This window comes from Chrysemys picta, chromosome 8 (genome assembly GCF_011386835.1).
Source record: "Chrysemys picta bellii isolate R12L10 chromosome 8, ASM1138683v2, whole genome shotgun sequence".
Lineage (NCBI taxonomy): Eukaryota > Metazoa > Chordata > Testudines > Emydidae > Chrysemys > Chrysemys picta.
The window spans coordinates 106,120,871-106,143,031 of record NC_088798.1 but is presented as its reverse complement, the minus strand read 5'-3'; the positions used below and the strand labels follow the sequence as shown (position 1 = coordinate 106,143,031).

Below are 22,161 nucleotides of genomic sequence, written 5' to 3'. Positions count from 1 at the left end.
ACGAGGAACTAGTGCTGTGCACTGGTGAGCATGGGATCTGCCCCCCCCCGCGGGTGAGCTGACCCAGGCCAACTTCTGCTGATTGCAGCCTTTTGAGGAGTCACTAAATGGACACAGTGCTGTGGGGGTGGGTGGCTGGAATGACAGCAGTATCATGCTGGGTGGGCGCTGCGTGCTGCTGAGAGGAACCTCATCAGTACCCACGATGCTCCTGCATGTACTATGTTACTGAACCAGTTTATCTGTTCAAAATCTTCATTAATGATCTGGAGGATGGCGTGGACTGCACTCTCAGCAAGTTTGCAGATGACACTAAACTGGGAGGAGTGGTAGATACGCTGGAGGGTAGGGATAGGAGACAGAGGGACTTAGACAAATTAGAGGATTGGGCCAAAAGAAACCTGATGAGGTTCAACAAGGACAAGTGCAGAGTCCTGCACTTAGGACGGAAGAATCCCATGCACTGCTACAGACTAGGGACCGAATGGCTAGGCAGGAGTTCTGCAGAAAAGGACTTAGGGGTCACAGTGGACAAGAAGTTGGATACGTGTCAACAGTGTGCTCTTGTTGCCAAGAAGGCTAACGGCATTTTGGACTGTATAAGTAGGGGCATTGCCAGCAGATCGAGGGACGTGATCATTGCCCTCTATTTGACATTGGTGAGGCCTCATCTGGAGTACGGTGTCCAGTTTTGGGCCCCACACTACAAGAAGGAGATGGAAAAATTGGAAAGAGTTCAGCGGAGGGCAACAAAAATGATTAGGGGGCTGGAGCACATGACTTATGAGGAGAGGCTGAGGGAACTGGGATTGTTTAGTCTGCAGAAGAGAAGAATGGGGTGGAGGGGGGGAGATTTGATAGCTGCTTTCAACTACCTAAAAGGGGGTTCCAAAGAGGGTGGATCTAGACTGTTCTCAGTGGTGGCAGATGACAGAACAAGGAGTAATGGTCTCAAGTTGCAGTGGGGGAGGTCTAGGTTGGATATTAGGAAAAACTTTTTCACTAGGAGGGTGGTGAAGCACTGGAATGGGTTCCCTAGGGAGGTGGTGGAATCTCCTTCCTTAGAGGTTTTTAAGGTCCGGCTTGACAAAGCCTTGGCTGGGATGATTTAGTTGGGAATTGGTCCTGCTTTGAGCAGGGGGTTGGACTAGATACCTCCTGAGGTCCCGTCCAACCCTGATATTCTATGATTCTAACAAAAATCCCTGTGTTGCTTTCTTCTCCTCTCCTGTCTTCACCACTCCTACACTCTCTCCTTCCAACTCCCTCCCCTTGATCCCTCACCCCCTCCCCTGTGTGCTCCCCTTCACGCTTCCTTCCACGCTGCTTTCTCCTCCCCGCTGGCCAGGTGGAAGGGGAAGAACTGGCTGAGCTGCAGCATCTGCACGAATGCACCTACCGGCAGGCGCAGAAGTTTTGTGAACATGGGGATGCCGCCTTGAGGCAGATTCTGATGCACCGCGGACCCCTGCCTGAGAAGGAAGAGGACATCCAGGTAATGAGGGAGTTGCTGGCTGGGCGCCTACAGGAGGCTGCCTTCTTAGAAATACACATACAGATTTCACAGCTGCAATGGCCAGAAAAGGTCAATTGTGAATCTCTCCTCTGAGCTCCTGCATCACCTGGAGCCCCGGGGTGGAAGTAGAGCAGACGTTCAGAAAGACATCCAGTCATGATCTCCAAGCGGAAGAGGATCCGCCATGTCCCTTGAGGAGCTGGTGCAGTGGTTAATTACCCTCACGGTTAAAAATTTGCATCTGATTTCCAGCTTGAATGTAGCTGACTTCAACTTGCAGCCATTGGATCCCAAAATGCCTCTGTCTGCTAGATTAAAGACCTCTCATAGCAGAGATATTCCTGTCTAGGCACTTAGAGACGTCATGAAATCGCTCCTGGCTGAGCTCCTTTAGTCTCTCATTGTGAGGTGTTCTCCCGAACTGAGTCACTCTTACAGATCGACTCTGAATCCTCTCTGACTTGTCCAAATCTAACCGGCACCAAGCAGAACCTGCCATTACAAAATAAAAGGGACGGGTGCCCAGGGCAGGAGCAGCAAAGGGGCCGGCAGGTTGAGAGTGAGGTGCACTGGAGGAGCCCAGGACTGGACCAGCAGGTCACACCATCATACATTAGTAGAGCTGGGGGGAACGGAGTTTGCACTCCGCGGCAGCTTGTCCCTGCCCCAAAGAGCAATTTGTTACTCTCTCCTTTTTAAAACAAGAACAGGGTTGAGGATAGTGATATGGTCACAGGGGAAACTGAGCTCCTCTGCATGCCAAGATGAATTGCTTGGGGAACCTACTATGATCTCTAAACCCTGCAAGGGGTCTGAGCTGGAGTGAGGGCAGGGGGGGAGCGGGGAGATCCTTTCAGTGGATATATCTCAATCCCAGGTGCACGACCATGAGTTTTCACTGTCCTGGTGAATATATCAACTGTAAGACCCATTTGCCTGGTTTTAGAGTATACGCTGCGGGACGAGCCATTCCCCACAAAGCTCTTGCTGTTTGGTGGGGACCCTAGAGGTGACAAATAAGTCAATGTGTCCTGCCTCGTCTAGTTTTTGCTCCTGTTGCTATTTAGAGAGGATTTTCCTTGTCAAGCATCATTTTTAGTGCTGGTTTGTGACCCTCAGCCATCTAACAGTTGGCCCACAGATATTTTTAAACTGTTCCTGGAATCAAAATTTAAAAAGTAAATATTTGTGGCTCCTTCAAGGAAATGGCCTCTCTGGCTAGGGCCGAGGTGCCCCAGGGGCTGGATCCGAGTCGCCTGTCACATGCTTCTGATGGATTCAGACTCTGCAGAACACAAGCTTTCCTTTTCTTAAGCAAGTACATTTCTACTGGTTGCAAAGATTCTCTCCTGGATGTGACTGGACCTTAGACAGCCTGAAACGAGAGGCAGGCCCTGTCCTCATTCCCCTGAGTGGGGTGTTTTCTCTTAAACCTGGTTACATTTTAAAGAGTGTGGTTTTCAGATTACTTAAGTGCCCAACTGCGCCCCTAAATGGCATGAACAGGTGCTGCAGTGCCGCATTCAAGTCCAGGAGCTGCATGTGCAGATGGCCAAACAAAGGGCAAACATAAGGTCCTAAAGATACCCTGGGTAAGGCTTTCCCCACTGAGAACTGCTGTAGGCAACACTCTCCTTTCTGGACACAGTGCACGCTGCTCTGGGGCAGCCCCAGTGAGGCTGTGTGGGTATTACAGAGGAGAAGATCTGGCCCCCTGCTCAGCAAAGCAAGGAGCTTATCTGAAGACCCAGAAAGGGGTGTTTTGAGTAAGGAATTGTCATGTTTGCAGCCCCTTTTCCGGCCATAACTGCACTTTTCCAGCCAGGGGCACCGTGTGGTCTATTTGTCTGAGTCTTTCAGTTCTGGAGCCTGGATTCTGTTCTGCAATGAGCCTGGCCCTTGACGGGTAACTAAGATGTCCAAGCGGACACCTGACTAAAAATGGTCTGACGGGGCGATCCTGTCGACCGGGGGCATAATGCCTCCTACAGGATATCCCACAGGTTCCAGGCCCTACTGCCTGAGCTCGTGTCAAGCTCCCGCCCTCTTTCTTCTCTCTCCCCTAGGCCACCAAAGATGGACCAGCTTGGTGTTGGTGGCTTATTTCCATCTTGCCCCTGGACCCATCCGACCAGCTCCGGCTCTTTGCCACCACCTCGCTGCGGGCCCGCCTCACTCAGCTGAAGCACATCCTGACCGGCATTCTGCAGCGCCGCGATTACGGCCACCAACTCGCAGACCTCCGCCCGAGAGGCAGGATCTAAAATCCAGGGCATTGCCGGTGCCTTGGCCAACTCGACAAGCACTTTGGGAGGGCCGGCCACGGGTGGGATGGAGATGTCGCCCGTTTTATTTCTGTGTTTGGCCTCCATGTTTTTACTGTCTTTTCTTCCTCACACTGACCTCAGCAGCCGGCCGCGCGCAAGCCTCTCCGGCAAACAGAGCTGGAAAGGGCATGCAGTGGCAGCGAGAGTCCTTGATCGATTAGTGATACCATGCCGTCCATGCAGTCTTGATAAGCTGCTTAGGGGATTTAGGAGCATCTCACTAGGTCTGAGGAAAGTAGCAAGTCTGAAGGTGGGGCCAGGCTAAGGACACTGGATTGCCTCTATGAGCCAAAGTCCCATGCCAAGTTATTTTGGTATCAAGAAATCTCGAGGGCAACTAGAAATGAATGCCAGGTGTCGCGTTGTTTTGGACTCTTCCACATTCAGGGTCACTAGTGTTTGCTAGCTTGTCCCAGTCTCTGCACGCTAGGTGAGGAAAAGGGGCTTTAAATCATTGGAAGTGTTGTAACAGGAGGGGGGAGGTTTCAGTGGCTTCCCGTGAGTTAGAATTGGTGCCTTTAATCATGAGTTTGATCTGAGAGTCCATAAAAAAGAGAATTAAGTTAAATTAATTAAATTAAATAAAATAATCGGATCTTCTCAGGTCAGCTTCTAACAGCTGCTTATGGCCAAAAATCCCGAAAGAGAAGTTGCTACTTTAATATACCCAGTTCAGTACGTTCCCGTCTTTCAGGTTTGCTTCCTTCTCTGCTTTTGTTTGGGTGTCTGAATTTGCAGAAAGCTTCTGCCCCTTATTCAGTCTGGCAATGCTAAGAGATGCTGCTGCGTTGCTCTTGCAAGGGTGAGCCACCCGTTTCTCATGGACTCAGAGACTTTAAGGCCAGATGAGACCATCGTGATCATCTAGTCTGACCTGCACGTTGCAGGCCATAGACCCTCAATCGCCCACTCCTGTCATAGACCCATAACCTCTGGCTGAGTTACTGACGTCCTCAAATCATGGTTTAAAGGCTTCAAGTTACAGAGAATCCACCACTTACATTAGGTTAAACCTGCAAGTGACCCATGCCCCATGCTGCAGAGAAAGGCAAAAAAACCTCCCAGGGTCTCTGCCAATTTGACTCGGGGGGGGGAAGGGGAATTCTTTTCTGACCCCAACTATGACGATCAGTTAGACCCTGGGCATGTGGGTGAGACCTGGGAAAGAATTCTCTGTAGGGACTCAGAGACCTCCACATGGAGTTTCCATCTGCTGCTGGAGGAATGCCATGGAACGAGGAAGGCAGGGAGAGTTTGCTCAGATGAGAGGTGTGCCAAAGAGGCCACGGTTGGATCTGGATTGAGTTTAAGCTGGGATTCTGCTTCTGGGCCAGCTCATTAAAAGCTTTGGGTTTGAAGGCACCAAAATCTCAGGCAGTTTGGCCCACAAATAATTTTATGAGATTTCTGACATCTTGAGTGGTGGAAATCTTGTGAGATCAGCATTTCTTGTGATATTTCTGCCATGTTGGGCTGAAATCTTTTGTCCTGAGATTTTGATTGCAGTTTGAACTGAGATCAGAAGATGAGGTTCTTCCAGTTTCGGATGCAACCTTCAAATGAAACCGAGAGAGACAGGTTTGGGTCTGGGGCTTCAAATCTAAATGTCCATAAATTCAGCGTGGTTCGGTTGAGCTGATCTGGGATTCTTCTGGCTAGTGATGGACCCGTGATGCTAAGGTTGATCTAGATCTAAACTTCTCCGTAGCAGGCGAGCAAGAGTCTGAGTGCCTATGACTCATTTCCTCTTGTCACTTAATACAATGGAATGAGATGACAGGTGGAGGAAATGAGCTAGGAGTTTGTGGCTGCTTTTCTGTAGATCTAGACTGGGTCGTTTTCTCTCCCAATAACATTATTTCTAAGGGGTTGGGTTTAATTTTATTTAGTTCTTTATTTAAAAAATAATCAGTCGCTGGGTTACGGATTTGCCAGGATCTCATCCCTGCCTGCCCCATCTGCCCCAACTACCATCAGGAGGCTCCATGTGCTATCGTGAGAGGCCAGTCTAGGCCATGCTGCCTGGCCTGTTGCCCCATGATCTCTGGAGCAAGGTGGGGCTGTGGTGGTCTCCACTGGAGGAGCTCTTCCTCTGTTTTCTTTTTGGGCCTTATCCTCAGCTACTCCCATTTACACCAGCAGAGTATCTGGCGTATGAACTCGGATCTAGAATGGTTCAGGTGATCATCTCTCACCGGGTTCAGTATTATTTGTACCATGTAGGAAAGGATTGAGAATCTCCAGCCCCTCTGCCCGCTCCACCCTGATCCCCTCAGTTCAGGCGTCTCTGCTCACCCTCAGCACCCTTCTTCCCCCACCACTCCAGCGTTGGAGGTTTGATTCCCTACTTCCCAACAAAGTGCCTTGCTTGGGGGATGACCGTCCAGACTAGCTGAGGCCTGCAGTTCCTGAGAAGCTAAAGACAGAATGGGGTGGCTGGTAAGGATGGGTCAAAGCTGGATTTTTGTCTTCACCCCTGGACTTGGCTTTTCCCCCTCATGCTTTGCCCCTGTTACTACAGCACTGGGCCCATGGTGATCCCCGAAGGCGACGTAGTGGTGCGACAATGGGGACTGAGGGGCTCTGGCTGCCTGGCCTGTGGGGGAACCCCCAGAGTTTTGGGTAGGATGAGGGCAGGGGTGACCATACGGGGGGGGGCCGCAGTGGATTACTGAAGGGACTGGCTGCTTCTGCTGCTGCTGGGAATGGAAATAACGAAGGGGGTTTGAAAGCCAATGGCAAACGCACAGATTTCTCTCCACTGAACTTCGGGAAGTGCCTTTAATTTATTTGTGGCAGGTGTGATCGGTTCACCAAGCTGATCAGAAGGCTCTTAAGCACTGGGGTTTCCATTCGCCACCCCAGCCCCTTCCTGTGGCCTCAAGCTGCAGATTCGACTGGCCAACGTGTTCACCCTACACCTTGTTCATCCCCCGTGACACCCCCCCCCCCCCCGGTTTGCTGTCATGCCTATTCTGGTAGCACAGGTAAGATGTGGCGGGGGCAGTGTCTGGAAGTTGCTGCTAAGACTTTGCCATTTAGCAGTAGTGATCTAGCTTAGGAATTGGCAAGCCCCATGGAGGGTGACCACCGGAGCCTCTTCTCCTTCCACGTCTGCGTCTGGTAGAGACTCGTTGGAATCGCTCCAGTTCGCTTGGAGTCCATTTGGATTTTTATGAGCAGGATTTTTCTCTTTGAACAAAACTTTCCATATTGTCAAAGAAATAAAGGAGGGTGTTTTGTGTTGTGCCTGTTTGAACACTGACTGGGTTGGTTTGATTCCTTCCTCTGAGTCCCTCTCAACCAAAGCTTGAGCAGAAGCCCTCATGCGGCAGCTGGGCCCTTGACAGATGCATGGAGCGGTAACGCTCCTGCCCTAAGACATTCACAGTCTGGTTTAGACACAGCACAGGCAGGAGAGAGGATTGGGGTGGGAGGCTGAGTGAGGAAGAACTGGGAGGATAGGGAGGGAGGTTGGCTCAAAGAAGGAGGAAGTGTTAGGACTGGTACACAGGGAGAGCTATAAACGCTATGGAGCTGTGTCCTGGGCTCAGTTCAGCCACAGCGCTGAGGGAGGTGGCTGCTGGGAAACGGGGGGCGTTCCACTGATTTCAACCAAGGTGCCGGGCAGCCCCGTGCCCACAGCATCCCCATTGCTTCCCAAGCCAGAGCTGCAGTTGCAAACAGCTCCCCAGCTCTTGTGCCACCAATGCAGAAGGGAGGGTGTGCAAGGAGCTTCCCTGCACCTTAGGTGCCCTCAAAAGGGCCAGAGACAATGGTAGTCCATGCATGCTGGGGCACATGTTGCCCCAAAGAGGGCAGAGAGGAGTGGGAGGGAGACAGCATCATCCAGATCCACCAGCTCTCAGAACTTGGCAGTCCTGCCTGCACCCACCCTCTGTGCACCGTCCTGTGGCGGGAGTGAGCTCCTGGGGGCTTAGGTGCCACAACGCCCCCTACAGGACCAAGGGTCACCACCTAGGCCAGTGCGATCACTGATCGTGTGCTAAGAAGCGGCTTGATAAAGAGCCACCCCCCAACCTCTTTCTTAGTAAAGCTCCAGGAGAAATGCCATCTCCAGGGAATGCCATCCTGGCTGTTATGGCATGTGGCGGTCTGATGCCCACCCATTCCCCAAGGGCAATGTTCTTGGAATCCTCCACCCACAAAATCCAACCACGAAAAAGAGAAAACCTATTCCTGTCTTGCCTGGTGCAGAGAGCAGCGCCAGCCCAGGGCTTGCCTCCCGCTCAGCAACTGGGGAGAGCGGGAAATGTGTGTGGGCTTTTCAGGTAAAAGCTTAAAAAGAAACACCACAAAGGGTGGGAGAATCCACTGTGCTGCAGCACGTTTCTAAGGAAATGTCCCCTGGGACAGGGACTCCTGCCCCCAGCCTGGCCTGTATCAGGCTCATGGCTGCAGGAGGCTCTCTGCAATCTTCATCAAAGGGCTTGAGGGCTGCAGAATCCCTTTGGGGTAGGGCAGGAGGAGCAAAGGCAGTTCACTCAGGCCTCGACTCAGCAAGTAGCCCCCACCTTGACCTTGACCCTCAGTACATTGCTGAGTTAGGGTCTTTGGCATTAGTTAAATAATGACATAGTTTGAGCCTTTACATGCCCGCAGCCGGGTGGAGACGGTCCTGCCGCAGGAGAGGAGTGGGGCAGTTCCCAGGAGCTGGCCTCTCACTAAATGCTCTGGGCGGGCCCCAGGACTTTCCAGGGAGAGAAGAGGAACAACCAGGTGGATGCTTTGGGAGCAGAACGCCGGGTTAGCTACACTTGGGAGCGTTCCTGCGCTGCAGAGGAAGGAGGGGAGGCCGGTTAAAGGTTGTTTGCAAGGACTTGCCACAGTACAACGCAAAGGCAAGCGGTGGGGAAGTTCTCTTCCCTGCACAAGGACGCTGTGCCTTGGGTACGCCACTTGCTGCAGAAACCTAAGCACAATCAGCCCTGAGGCTGAGGTAGCCCAAGTGTCTCAACTACTCTGCGTGCACAGCCACCCCTTCTCCCTCAGCCTAGGAGGGAGGAGGGAGGCTCAGCGATGAAGGATTAACAATAATATTAAAGCTTTTGCAAGCTCACTTCTCCGTACGGCAGCGTCTATCCCTCTGCTCCCTATTGGGTGGAATGTCGGACTTGCTCACGCCCTGCGACTCTGTCGCCCTCCAGGGGCTGCAACCTACAAAGAGGATCTATGCCCTGGTGCGTGATGATGGGGATTTTCCTTTAGCACACGTGGGTGGGGGCTCCATCTTTTGGAGCAGGGCCTGAGTTCAAGTCTCACTCTTGCATGGTGGTAGATGGGGGAGCCTGTAGTTTCATCTGCCACTTCCCCAGCTGCAGCCGGTCCTTGCTGGCACGAGTGGCTGTACATTCCACTATGTTCTGCCTGGTTTCCCCTCAAAAACAGCGCTGAAAACGTGAGTGTCACCAAACCTGATGCAAGTTTCAGAGTTCCTGTTTCCCTACAGTGCTGCCCTGTTTCCACTAGGTGGCACGAGGGGGCTGAAGACAGGCCAAAGGGAAAGGTGGGAGAGAAAAGAAGTGGTACACTTAGTCACTCTAATGTATGCCTGCTCCTTTCATTCTTAGGGTGACCAGACAGCAAGGGTGAAAAATGGGGATGGGGATGGGGATGGGGGGTAATAGCCACCTAGATAAGACAAAGCCCCAAATATTGGGACTGTCCCTATAAAATCGGGACATCTGGTCACCCTATTTTCTGCATCCTGTCCCCCTAAAACATCAGTGCCCCCCGACCGCCAAATCAACGGTACAGTCACAGTAAGGATGAAGGCGTCCCTCAGATGTCTATGCATGTACGCATCACTATATATACAGTTCAATAAATATGGGTGTAGAGATATGCATGTTTATATATTTACACAACAGACACACACACATCAGCTCTTTACATGTCATTAACGGTACATTTCTTATGTGATCTGAAAATGAATCTCCCTGTTCCTGCCTGGGGTGTAGTCCTGGCCAATTGTTTTTGTCAGCAAACGGAGCCGGTATGGTTGGGAAGGCAAAGGAGGGCAGTGACAACCCGGAACCCCTTGAATGTGAGTGTCTCGGTATGTTTTGCAGTCCCTGCATTGATCAGCCCATCTGGTGCATGGGGCTCAGATGTGATGGGGTTGGGGCGGGAACACATGTCCAGGCAGAGACTACAGTTGAGTAGGAGCACAGCAGGGAGGAAAGGGGCAACTCACAGGTCAACCTCCCCAGGTCAGTGTCAGTCTCCCCATTTCAGGGATGGGGAAACTGAGGCACAGAAGTTCCCTACATTGCCCTACAGAAGTTCCCTACATTGCCCAGCAGGCCAGCGGATCTCCTGAGTCCTTTCGCCTGCCTCAGGCACCGCACCCAATTCCTCTCCTCCTCTAATCTTGGTGGGAGATGTTCCTTCTGCAGCCTGCATTTTATATCGGAAAAAACCTTAATGCCAAACTGCATGTGAATTGCAACACCCTGGCATGCAAAACTCTGGAACACTCCCACCATGTGGCAATTTGGAGGTATAACACTATTGCTATGAGCTACCAGACCCGTACAGGTCTCTTCCTCACTCCGGAATAATAAAGAGATTAGAAAACCCCCCAACTGGATTTCTCCATCTCACCTAAACTGGAACTTTTATCTTTCTTCCATCAGCTGCTTTCACGAAGAAACCTCAATAGCAGCTTCCCCAGTCTAAGAGGCTGGGTGAGAAATTAGCTAAGCAGGTGAGTAATTAATACAGCAGGTGTCTGGCTGGGTCTTGTGTTTCGTTAGTGTTTGGCATGGCTCCCAACTAATTAGACTGGCCAGTTCTTGAGATAGAGGGAAATAAACAGACGATTGTTCAGGTTAAGATCCGCTGCTTGTTAAAGACAAGCTTTTGCCTAACGTGAACCAGATTGCATTTTAAGGTTAAGAGAGGCAACCAGAGGGGAAAACCAAAACCAAACCGCCACCTAGTTTCCTATGTATAATAGGGAAAAAAATGAGTATAACTCAAGACTGAGAGTACTGCTCTTGTCCCCCTGCGGTGAGATGTAGCTTGGCCTCCAGTGCTCTGAAATACCTTACGTAAGCAAGAGGAAATAACATCAACTGGATGTGTCTTCACTTCCAAGCAGGCCCACCCCTGGAATAGACTCAAACCCAAGCAACCACCAGCCATGGAAAGGCCACGTAAACCCCTGCTGGAGCTGTTTGAACAGAAGCTGCCTGCACCCTCGGGGGAAATGGCCCCCATTGTTTCCCCCACTGAACTGAAGGGGCTTGCTGTCCTCTGGGGCTGAGTCCCGGGAGTCCTGCAGTGAGACGTCCCTCCTCCGCCTTCTACTGGGTTTTATTAAGCCTTGCTTTATCTCTGCCGCTGCCTTACCGTTTCAGGAGGGAACCCCCAAGAAGCAAACACAGAGCTCAGAGGAGGCACCCGGAGAATAGCAGCAGCTGCTGTGAGGCGGCTTGCGGGTTGCATGAAGCTCTGTGGCGTGGCGGTTTGAAATCTGGGCCATGGAGACGTATGTAGTGGGAGCTCCGAAGTCGGCTGGGTCTGGCTACGTCCCAGAGCTCACACACATCCGTCTAGCAAGTGCGGCTGAAACGTGCTGGGGGCCCTTCGCTGTTCAGACCCTGACCGGATGTGAGCAGGCCTCACTCAATGGGACCGTTTGCCTGAGCGCTCCTGGCCTTCACTGGGTCTGGCTGTGTGAGTGGTTGCAGCCTCGGGTCCTTGCTTAGTATTCTGAGGGATTCCAAACTGCCAGCTCCTTACGACACTTCCAGCAATGCCATCTCCTGGGAGTGATGCCAGGATGGGCCAGGGCTGATGGAGCGAGGTGGGATTCCTGGACACCCACAGCACCCTGAGGTCACAGGTCAGCAGCTCACATTTGCTCTGTGACGTCCTGGCAATATGGCCACACAATGTTGTAACACAGTGGCTTTGTCCTTAAGGGCAAGACTCCCCGCCCCTCCTTCCCAGGGCGACTGTCTGCCAGGGCCAGAGAGAAAAAACGGCTCCCTTTTGTCCGGGGGTATTAAAATGCTGGCACTGCCTGGGTGCAACGGGGCTCACTCCCTGATCCTGATTCACTTCACTTGCACTCAGTGTAAATCAGGAGTAACTCCACTGACGGGCACGCCAGTCATCACAGGGCAGCGGTAACAGCTCTGGCTTTATCCTGGCGCTAATGTCAATGAAGATGTGTGTGAGAGAGAGAGCACCAGCCACTGACAAATGAAACCTCCCTCTTCTGAAAATGACGTATTCTTCTGAGCCTGCGCTTCTAGTGTCCTTAGCAGTGCAGAGCCCCTCCTCCGGGGGCCGGGCTGGGCGTCCTACACATTACAACAGGCCCCAGCTTGTCCTCAGGCAGCTGCCGTGTCAGATGATTCACAAATGCCAACCTCGGCCAAGCCAGCAGGGGCCGGACTAAGTTCCTTTAAGCCAGCCCCTGTGCATCCCACCCTGTTGATTTCTGTGGGAGTGAGGCGCTTTCCTGTCTGTTTATTTAGCTGCCTAAATACCTTTCGAAATCCGGCTTCAGACGACTTCCCCTAGGTCTCACAGTCAGCCTGTGCCAGAGCCAAGACGTGAACCGACATCTCCTGATTCTCAGTGTCTTCACCATAAGATCATTCTTTGTCTCTAGCTTCTTTCTATCTATCGACTTTCCGGCTTGCCCAGCGTGGAGGTATCAAAGCATTGCAGTGGGCACTCCCCACCAGGTGCCTACGTCACAGAACCAAACTGAAAGTCTTGTATTGGCAGAAGGGGGCTGAAGAAAGGAGGAGCTCTTTATACCAGAGCAATGAAGATGGTGGAAAGCAAACAATCTCCGAAGGTTACACCACTGAGGTCAGATGGGGCTACCCCGGGGTGGCTGAGAGAGCAGAATTTGACTCATCCCACATAATGTTCTCTGGTACTTGCTGTTTTGTATTTAAGGCCTACATGTGAGACTCAAGGGAGTGAGGGCAATTCCATGCACAGGCCACAGAGTGACGCGATGCCATTGTTTGCATGGCCTCAGTGCTTCGGTTCGCACGAGGTGTCCATCCATAACCCTCCTTTCAGATTCGAGCCACTGCCTCGGTCATCAGAGGCTCACGTCTCTGTGCCAGCTCTCCAATTGTGGCGCTTTCCTTCCTGTGAGAAAGGGACAGCAGCTCGCTGGGCGAAAGCCCTGGGCAGAGAGAACATGAAAGACTGAACTCGAGGGCTGTCACTTTGCTCTTCTGCTTCAGCTTCCCACAGCTTCTTGGCCAAAGTGCTCCCCTGGTCGCTGAGGTCACCACAGACTGGGGAAAGGCTGATTAAAAAACCCAAAAACAAAGACTTGAGAAGTGCCTGTAAGAGGCATTAAAAAAAGCCAGCCTCTCATTCCCTCCCCATATTAGAGCCAGGCAGCCGTTAATAGCCTGGCACGCTCGGCTGCTTATCTAGAATTACAGAGCAGTCTCCTTCTCCTCCCTGTGCTCACACACCAGTGAATTACCTCGCTTGGGCATTTCAGAGGGAAAGGGAACAGCTAGGGGCTTCTGAGGTGATAGCAAAAACACAGGGAGTTGGAGAGGGCAGGAAGAGGCTCCTGATCAGGTGATTTTTCTCAGGGGGGCGTGTAGAGCTCATCCCATTTCCTCCTGTTTTCTCGTGTCCTGGGGCAGGGAAGCGGTTCTACACGATGCCATGCTGGGAACCCTCAGACACGAGGGTGATAGGCACAATATCGGAGCCGCGAGAGCGCGGAAAGGAACGAACGCCCGGAGCGACATGCATGAACAAGGAAGGTCTGACTAAGCTCCTTGGTGCAGGCGTATGTACAGCACCTAGCACAGGGGGACCCAGATGACTGGGTCCTTCGGATGCTATGGCAATAGAAATAATAAATAGCAATAACAACTGATTTGAAGTCTACCAGTCCCGGGGGCTGCCAGTTGTGGTGTTGGAACAGGTTTTATAGTGGGGGGTGCTGAGAGCCGTTGAACAAAACTGTAAACCTTGTAGGTGATGGAAACCACTTCAAGCCAGGGGGTGCTGTCACACCCCCAGCACCTTCAGTGCCAGCACCCCTGGCTGCCAGTGACAGGTCTAAAGGAGTAGGCTGTATCAGAGAGGAGTTTCTGGTCCTCTCAACTAGTTCACACTCCTCTCTTGCATCATGGTGCCTTCCAATGACAGAGGCTGCAGCCCAAAGCACCTACCCAATAACAAGCCAGCCTCAGGATCAAAGAAATGCCAATGAGCCGAAGCTGCTGGACCACTAGTCGTCCCTTTGCAGAGGCACGTGGCTCATCAGAGGGTGCCGAGCTGGGCGTGAACAACACGGACGAGAAGGGGCGTGCAGCGGGACGGCTTTACAAGTCCGTCTCATTGTTCTCGTGATGCTTCAGGGCCTCCGCACCCGGATGTTGCAGTAAGAGGGACCCAGGACCGAAGAGTCAGCTGGCTGCGTGATTCAGAATGGACCAGTCACTGGGCATTTGAGACAGGGGCTAGCCCATGGGCCAGGAGGCTATTGACTTACCAGACACACACATGCACACACCCCTCAATTGCTCCTGGATGCTGCAGGGGCTCAGCGACAGGTGAGGCACAGGCTGCTTATATCAGGTTTTGACTGAGATAAGTGGTGCATAGAGGCAAGACAGACAGCAGAATGACATGACCTCACCGCCCAAGATCGGATAATTCTCTGGCATTCATTTCTATCCGTGCCAGCAATGGAGAACTCATGGCCCAACTCCACAATTGGTGTAAATCTGCATTTACACCAGCTGAGGATCTGGCCCCATAACGTGAATGGTCACGGCTCCCTTGGACCAAGCAAAACTGCAGGTCGTGTATTGGTGTGAGTAATCCAGGGCCAGGCTTCTCCTGGCTGCAGGAGGCAGGGAGACAGATTAGAAGTCCATGATATTATGCTAATGCCATTGAATAGTAGAGTAGTGGGTACAGGCCAAACATGCTAGAGAACACCAGAGGGACCCTTGGGAAGGGAACACAAGAGGAAGAGCTCAGCATGCCAAAGAGTTGAGATTTAGGAGCAGCTGCTTAAATAAAGAGCCCATTTAAATCCTACTGAATGCTTCAGTCCAGAGCCAGCACCGAGCAATAGCTGACAGTATTGTTATTCTGGGGGTCAGGTGAAACCTTGTTGAAGCGGGTAGGTGTAATAACCACCCTTCATTCACAATAAATGTAAGACATACTTACACTCCGTTAGGAGTGGGAATCAGAAACTGAGCTACACAGGCAGAGGGATTTCACGGGGGACTGAATGCAAATGCAGAGGGCTGTGTATTGTTTTGGAGGAGCTGCATGTATGAGGAGAGGCAGCCAAACACACCGGAGAGGCAGACAGAGAAGGCAAGCAGAAAGCCAAGGACAGCCAGAGAAGCACTTGTAGTGAGACCCTGAGAAAAAGCTAAGAGAGAGAGCTTTTTGGGCAGAGTGCTGGCTGGAAAAAGAGGCTTGGAGTATTGACCAAGGAAACGGTTTCCTGATTGATTCACATGATGTTCAGGGAAACAGAACTTTGTGAACATTCGTTATAGAGAAAGAGGATTTCATCAAAGAAATACCTGTTTCCATCATCAGTTTCTTCCCCTAGCAGAAACAACCTGCAAGACACCAAATACTACCTAACTGCTTGGGTCAAAGGAGTGTACCAATACAATGAAAGCTTGGACTCAGGTTTCTACTGCTGGGGATTTTACTAATACTGAGCAATGAGGTTTGCTGGTCTGCACTGAAGATTCTCCAAGCACCCAGGTGGGTTTCCTTATTAATTGCAAACAAGGGTTTCGAAGAGCGAGATATCCAAGCAGCTGCATGACCAGCAGAGAAACCAGCTTGCTTCACAGCAGTAGCTCTCAAGCTGCGTCTTGGCACAGCTCTGATTTCAGACACAGTTATGACAGCTGCAGGCTAGAACACTGCTTGCAATAAAATATCTTTGATTTGTTCGTAGCCCCTTCTAGGCAAGAGGAACACAGCAGTTTACATGGAGCCGCTTGCCCGCACAGGGAGACCATTAACCCTACCTCAGCGCCTGCCCTTTCTTTCCTTCAGTGAGCAACTCGGCCTCTTGCCTGCAAATTGTCACATGCTGTGCTGCAAGGGGGAGGCTACACGTGAGTGCAATTAAGTGTTAATTAAGGCTAATTTTGTAGGAAAGAGGAGCCCAAAGAAGTTAGTGACTTGCCCCAGGACATCAACTGGAGAAGAATCCAGGACGGCCAATTGCTAGGACTCTGCTCTAACCATTGTCTAACACTGCCTCTTCCTGAGTTCCGAACCCGCAGCTCACGTACCATTAGGCACCCATCAGCTGTTCATTCCTTCTCCCCCAGAGCTCCCTTGCTGCTGATTTATGATTTCACTAGACTGTTCAGCTGAAGCAAAATATTTACAAGATGATTAAACGGCGAGAAAATGGGAAACTCGTTAAAAGTGGGCGACTTATATAAATATAATGTTATTAAAATCAAATGTGACTTTTAGCAAGGACAACTCTCTAAGCTGCTCTCTGTTTACCTTAATTGTTTCCTCCCATTAATTATCATTTGAGAGGGAGACTTGTACAAATTGAGATCCACAGAAGCCAGCGCACAAAAGCCTAAATAAATTTGATTAATTTCTTTCAATTACGCTGGCATGTTTGGGATAGTTAATTATGTTTCCTAGATTTACCTCCTCCCTTTGCGGGAGTGCTGGGAATGTGAACATGCCGGAATCAGTGACAATTAGACGGCAAAAGAGCTCTAAGAACAATCATCATTTTGGGTTCCTTTCTGCTGGAATAACACACCGTTGAGGGGCAATTGGAGAAGTGATGCCTTCCAATGCCATGCAATGAAAACTAAGGAAAGGCAGCTGAGGTGTGAAAGGTATTCAACATCCTTCATTGCCCATTGCTTCCCCTTCTGCAACACTGACAAGGGAAAAAGAAGCTGCATTTTTACGCCTTCTCCCCACCCTGCCTATGAAAAACGGGGCACCCCAAAGTTAGTGGGGTGTGGAAGTACAGATACGAAAAAGGGGTTAAAACCCTCATGAATATGTCTGACCTCCAGTGGGCGTCAGCGTAACGCCTTTAAAAAGATATAACCTGGCCTGTAGGCCATGGGAGACTCCAGACTGTCAAGCACTCGTGAGGATGATGATGATGAAGATGATAAGGAAGACGATAACTGACACTCTGGGGTTCCTGGGCGTGATGGCACTCAGCGGGTTAAACCTTGTGTATTAGCTCTGTATCTGCTGTTGTATTTCAGTGTTCGCAGGATTGTTTATCTGCCTAATGGATTTGTTAATAAAGGACCTTGTGAAATTGCAATTGTTTCTCGTGTGCGCCTCGGGTCTCTCGTTCATTCTAATAATATTGGTAATAATCTTCCTTATGCGGTAGCTGCTCAGGAGACCTGACCCTGATCGACCCACTGCAATCTAAGAGATGAATCAATAATCAATACGCCAACCCATCAGCTAGGCTACCTCCCCTTCCCTGCCTTTCTACCAGCTCCCCCACAGGGTCAGGCTGCCCAGAACCACTATCTAGTTCTGCATCCTCGTTATTATTAAGAAACATTTATATTGCAGAAGTGCCTAGAGTACTGCCTCCATTTTGGCCCCCAATGTGCTTGGCGCTGCACATAGCTAAAGAAAATGACAGTCAGTACCTAAAGAAAATGACAGTCAGTACCTAAAGAGCTTGCAGTCTAAAATACAGGAGATAACATAAAACAGCTGGTCAGGATTCCAGTGTCTCGGTACCCCGAAGATACACATTTCTTTCACTGTCTGATTCCAAAGAGAACCCCGTGATCTGGAGGTTGCCTGCGTCCTGGTGACACATAAGGAAGCCTGGAGGAGGCTGGGGTTTCTGCTAAGGTTGTTAGCTGGAACATAAAGGATTCCAGCCTGGTAATAATTGCATCATAAATAGCACTGCACTCGGCCATGACGAGTGAGGCATTAGAAGCCCTTGCGGCCCTGAATTTCTTCCACCTTCCTCTTTCTTCCTTACTGCTAACAAGGCGGAGGAATAGATCTGTTCAGCTTCTACCTACAGGGAGACGTCTGTTACATTCAAATTCATCTGGGCAGGTTGCTTCCCATAAACCTCAATGTTAAAAAGAAGAAGGAGAAAGTAATGGAAACTAAATTGTGTAATTACTGAAAGGCAGCAGGTAGACACTGTGATTCTGATTCAACTGTCTCTGTCTCCATTCTCTGAGCTTCAGAGGAACAGCTGTTTCTCCTATCCAGTTCCGGACCTGCCTTATCCCTCCTGTGGACTCCACGCCTTTGAGATATAAACACCCATTCTCCCCGACACGCCATTGATATGGACTGCTGTACTGCCAACCCCACGCATTCAAAACTCATGAGTCAGCCCCCCACCCACCCAAACAAAACAATACATGGAGGGTTCTTTTTATTTGCCTTCAGCGTTCTGGGCCGTTAGGGTGAATTTGGATGACTTTTGTTCCAGCTTTTCTCAGCAATAATAAGGCATACATTCCTAACAGTCAGAGTGATTAAGCACTGGAGCAATTTCCCCAGGGTTGTGGTGGAGTCTCCATCACTGACAATTTTGAAATCAAGATTGGTTTGTTTTTTTTTAAAAAGATCTGCTCTGGGAATTATTCGGGGCAGTCTTCTGGCCGGTACTATACAGGAGGTCAGACTAGATGATCACAATGGTCCCTTCTGGCCTGGAATCTATGAATCTATGAAACAATGTGGGCTAGAAACTTACTTATTTTTAAAATGAAATCTGGCATCCCTATGTGTTCACAGGACTCCAGGAGCTGGGGCTGTAAGAAACAAACCAAATGTCATAAGACTGATGATCAAATCATGAGAGTCATTCCACTGGGAATGACTGACATGGTGGCTGTACCTGGAATGCCTTATGGTCCTCTGCACATGGGCCTCTGTGTAGACACAGACCTCATGAAACCCATTTGACATTCAGGAGAGCTTGCATGGCATTTTCAAACATGGCCCAAGGGAGTTGGACACCCAACTCCCAAGCTACTTTGAAAATCCCAGCCTCGGTTTTCATTTCCTGGCTCCCGTCATACGACCTGGATCAGGGTTACAAAAGGGCCCGTGTCCCACTGCGACGGCAGGGGTCAAGGTATATGGATCCAGTGGCCACGGTGATGCTTCCTGACCCCTCAGCCTAGGAAAATGACCCATTGCTGACAACAGGTGCAGTGGGCGGGTCTGACCCCAGTTTCTGAAATGGAGCTGATTGTGGTTTGCCCTTGTCCTTGCCTGCAGTTAAACTCTGCTCAGCAGTGGTTCGTCTACACCTCTCATTAGCAATAGGTCATGTTCCTAGTGGAGACAAGGTTGCTTCCAGTACCGTGGGCCCAGTCCTGTCCCCTTGAAGCCAATGGCAAAAGTCCCACTAACCTCAGTAAAGACAGCCGGCACAGTCCCTTTGCATCTAGCTGCGTTAAGTGCATCCCATTACATTTATTGTTCGGGCCGAGCCCTCGGGTGGTGTATTTTTAACAGCAAGAGGCTGATATGTTTGCTCAGGGGTCATCTCACGGTGGTTTGGGCCTGTGGCGCTGTGGTCTATGGGGACGGGAATGTTGTCTCAGGGCCCTGAAGTCTGCCCGTCTGGAGATAGGACATTAAGGACACCCTAGAGGCTCCTTGGGGAGAGCAGCTTTCAGAAGCCGAATGATTTATTGTCTGCACGGAGTTTCGCTTTGCTAATGCGTGCAGAAATTGGCAGTGTGGCAAAAGCTGCCGGAATGCTTTGCAAAAAGTGAGGGTGGCCAGGAGTCTTGGGGGACTTCGGTCACCAGCCCCATTTCTAGCCGGGGAGGCTATTGTCTGACACCCCTGACTGTCTCTTGCAGGCACTGAGCTGGGTTTAATCCTGGAGTGGAATGAGCAGAAAACCTTGGTCAACCGGGCGGGGGGAAACATCCTTGGTGGGCTGCAGACACGCCCCCCTCCCATGCTATGTCCCCTTTGTGTATCAGCTCTCTGGTATATCCCCTCCCAACACACAATACACCCCCACCCAGCTGTGTGCCACCTCCACAGTTGCCCTGCTGCAGAGGGCGCTCTAGGGCTGGACTGGGGCAAAGCAGGGGTGGGACAGAGGAGGGAAGGGCACAATGGGGTTAGAAGGCCTGGCCCAGGCAGTCTCGCACCCCTGCTATTCCCCATTAGGGACTATGGCAGTAGGAGTTATTAGTGCTGTCCAAGCCTGTATCTTTGCCCCCAGCAGGAGAATAGGGGAGGGATAAGCAGCCTGCCCCGGATGACTCCGACCTTATCAGGTCTAATTCTCTGTCACCTCCCACTGGTGTAATTTTGGTGCAACTCCATTGAAGGCAATGGCGTCCCAGTGGTGCGAGCAAGAGGAGAGCCAACCCCAGACCCACCCCCTCACCTCGGGGAGGCCCAGAGCCAGATCCTCAGCTGGTGTAAACCATCATAGCACTTTACTGCAGCCGTGACAGTCTACGCCAGCTCCAGCTCTGCTCCACAGCTGACGTTAGTCACTCCAAGCACCTCCTCTCAGGCCCACGGCCTCAGCGCTTGGGTGAATTCTTCTTGTTACAGGGTTTCTTTGGAACAGATTCCTGGGACTGCACTGGGCAAAGGACAAGGGTGATTTCCTGGCCCATTCTGGAATCACCCGGCTTTCCGTTTTTTAAATGCAGATGCTGGTTATAGCTTTTTTGGGGAGTGGGCTGGGGGGTGGGGAGGAGGAGAAATCTACGCATAAAAGTAAAAAGCGACCCCTCCCTCGATAGTGGTTTTTTTTAAAGCTTCCAAAAATAGCCCGAGGTTCCAGCCAAAGGGACTGCAGCCAACATTTCCCTGGCAAGCATCCGTGTGGAGCGTGGGTGAGGGCTGGTAGCGTTCAAATAACCAATGTGGGAGAAACAGGGCCTGATTCGCCGTTGCCCCACATCAAGGGCCACCCAACGAAGCAGCAAGTGGCCAATGCTAGCCTGGGCATGGAGCTAAGGGCTGGGTGTTGAGCATTGGAAAACCTGCCCCCCGGTGAGCTGCTTAAATGGGAGCTGAGCTCTGAGGGAAACCTGGCTTTAAATGTTGGGTGCTGGGCACCTGGAAACACGGGCCCTCGTGCTGTCCTTTACAGTAGCGCAAGGGGCTGTAAGGAGCCCGACTCCAGCCCATTATCTCAAACAGAGGAGGGGGCAGGAGGCAGCCGGTGGAGGACAATGGGGAGAGGAGACAGCAGGCCAGAATTGCACTGGAAAAAGTGCAGCCTGAAGACAATTTTCCCAGGCATGGAGTATCACGAATGGCTCGGGCGGGTGCCCTTTCATACCATTCCAGTGCCAGCAGGGACCCTTTAAATACAGCTCCACAGTCAGGGCCAGCGCTGCCTCTGCTAAAGAGGGCATTGAAGAAAACAGCAGCAAACCCTACTTAAAGCAGCAGACTAGCGTCTCTCCCCTAAACACATTGCTATGAAGATTAATAAGCAGGCGCAAGGTTTTCAGCTCCCAAACCAATCCATAAGCTCCCACGAAGCCCTCCCTCCCACAGACATGCAACAAATCCAAAGGCCAAATATAGTGAATCATTTTTTTTTATAGGGCAGTTTGATTGAAGCCAGAATATTTACCCTGTTTGAGCTTTGGATTTGCAAGTTTAAATCTTTCACAGTGCCAGGTGCACCCGAAAAGATAAGGGAGTTAGCAGGGATATTTCCACGGGTTTTTTTAAAAAAATATTCTGAGATTGCTTTGAAGGAGCTTCTGAATAGTTCAACAGTTCTACGTTATCTCCTGTTGTTATTATTCCTCCTCGATCAAATTAACTCCTGAAAATGGAAAAGGACTTCACTTAAAACAAAAAGCATAAACACTCTCCAGTTTCCCAACTGCTCCTGCTTTTTACTCTTTAGACTTGATAAGAGCTTATATAAGAGAGGGAGGCTGCTTCATAACCTTGCCGGCTGAAGGTCCCTGTTAATGAACACAGCATTACAGCAGGTATAGAACAGGCAGGGGGCGAGAGACACTTACAAGAGATAAGTGTAACAGCCGCTTGAGAACGCTGGCTACTTAGAAAAGCTTATGATGGGGGAATGAATCATTGAAAAGCAGAAAGCAATGCACCCTGGGAATGTCCAGGAGTGATTTGTTTTGGAGGCGAGGGACAGGGGGGAATTGCTTCCATTCTCCCTGCTAATAACAGATTCACAGAAAGCCTAAAACTTACAGACAGGAGCTCGGCATGTCCAAAAGTGCTGACTTCCCCCGCTCAGCTGGGCTGAGTTTGACTTGTTTATGGGTAGGT

The 22,161-nt window shown here is 50.8% G+C and overlaps 1 protein-coding gene across 1 annotated transcript in view; it reads left to right on the top strand.

Annotated features, from left to right (window-relative positions):
* LOC101936274 (LON peptidase N-terminal domain and RING finger protein 1-like) overlaps positions 1-7,108 on the top strand; it is a 30,796-nt gene extending 23,688 nt beyond the window's left edge. Inside the window, exons 11-12 of the mRNA XM_005300034.4 lie at positions 1,349-1,495; positions 3,583-7,108. Of these exons, the coding sequence (XP_005300091.2) occupies positions 1,349-1,495; positions 3,583-3,780 (345 nt within the window). The 3' untranslated portion in view covers positions 3,781-7,108. The remainder of the gene's footprint in view (positions 1-1,348; positions 1,496-3,582) is intronic.
* The last annotated feature ends 15,053 nt before the right edge of the window (positions 7,109-22,161 follow it).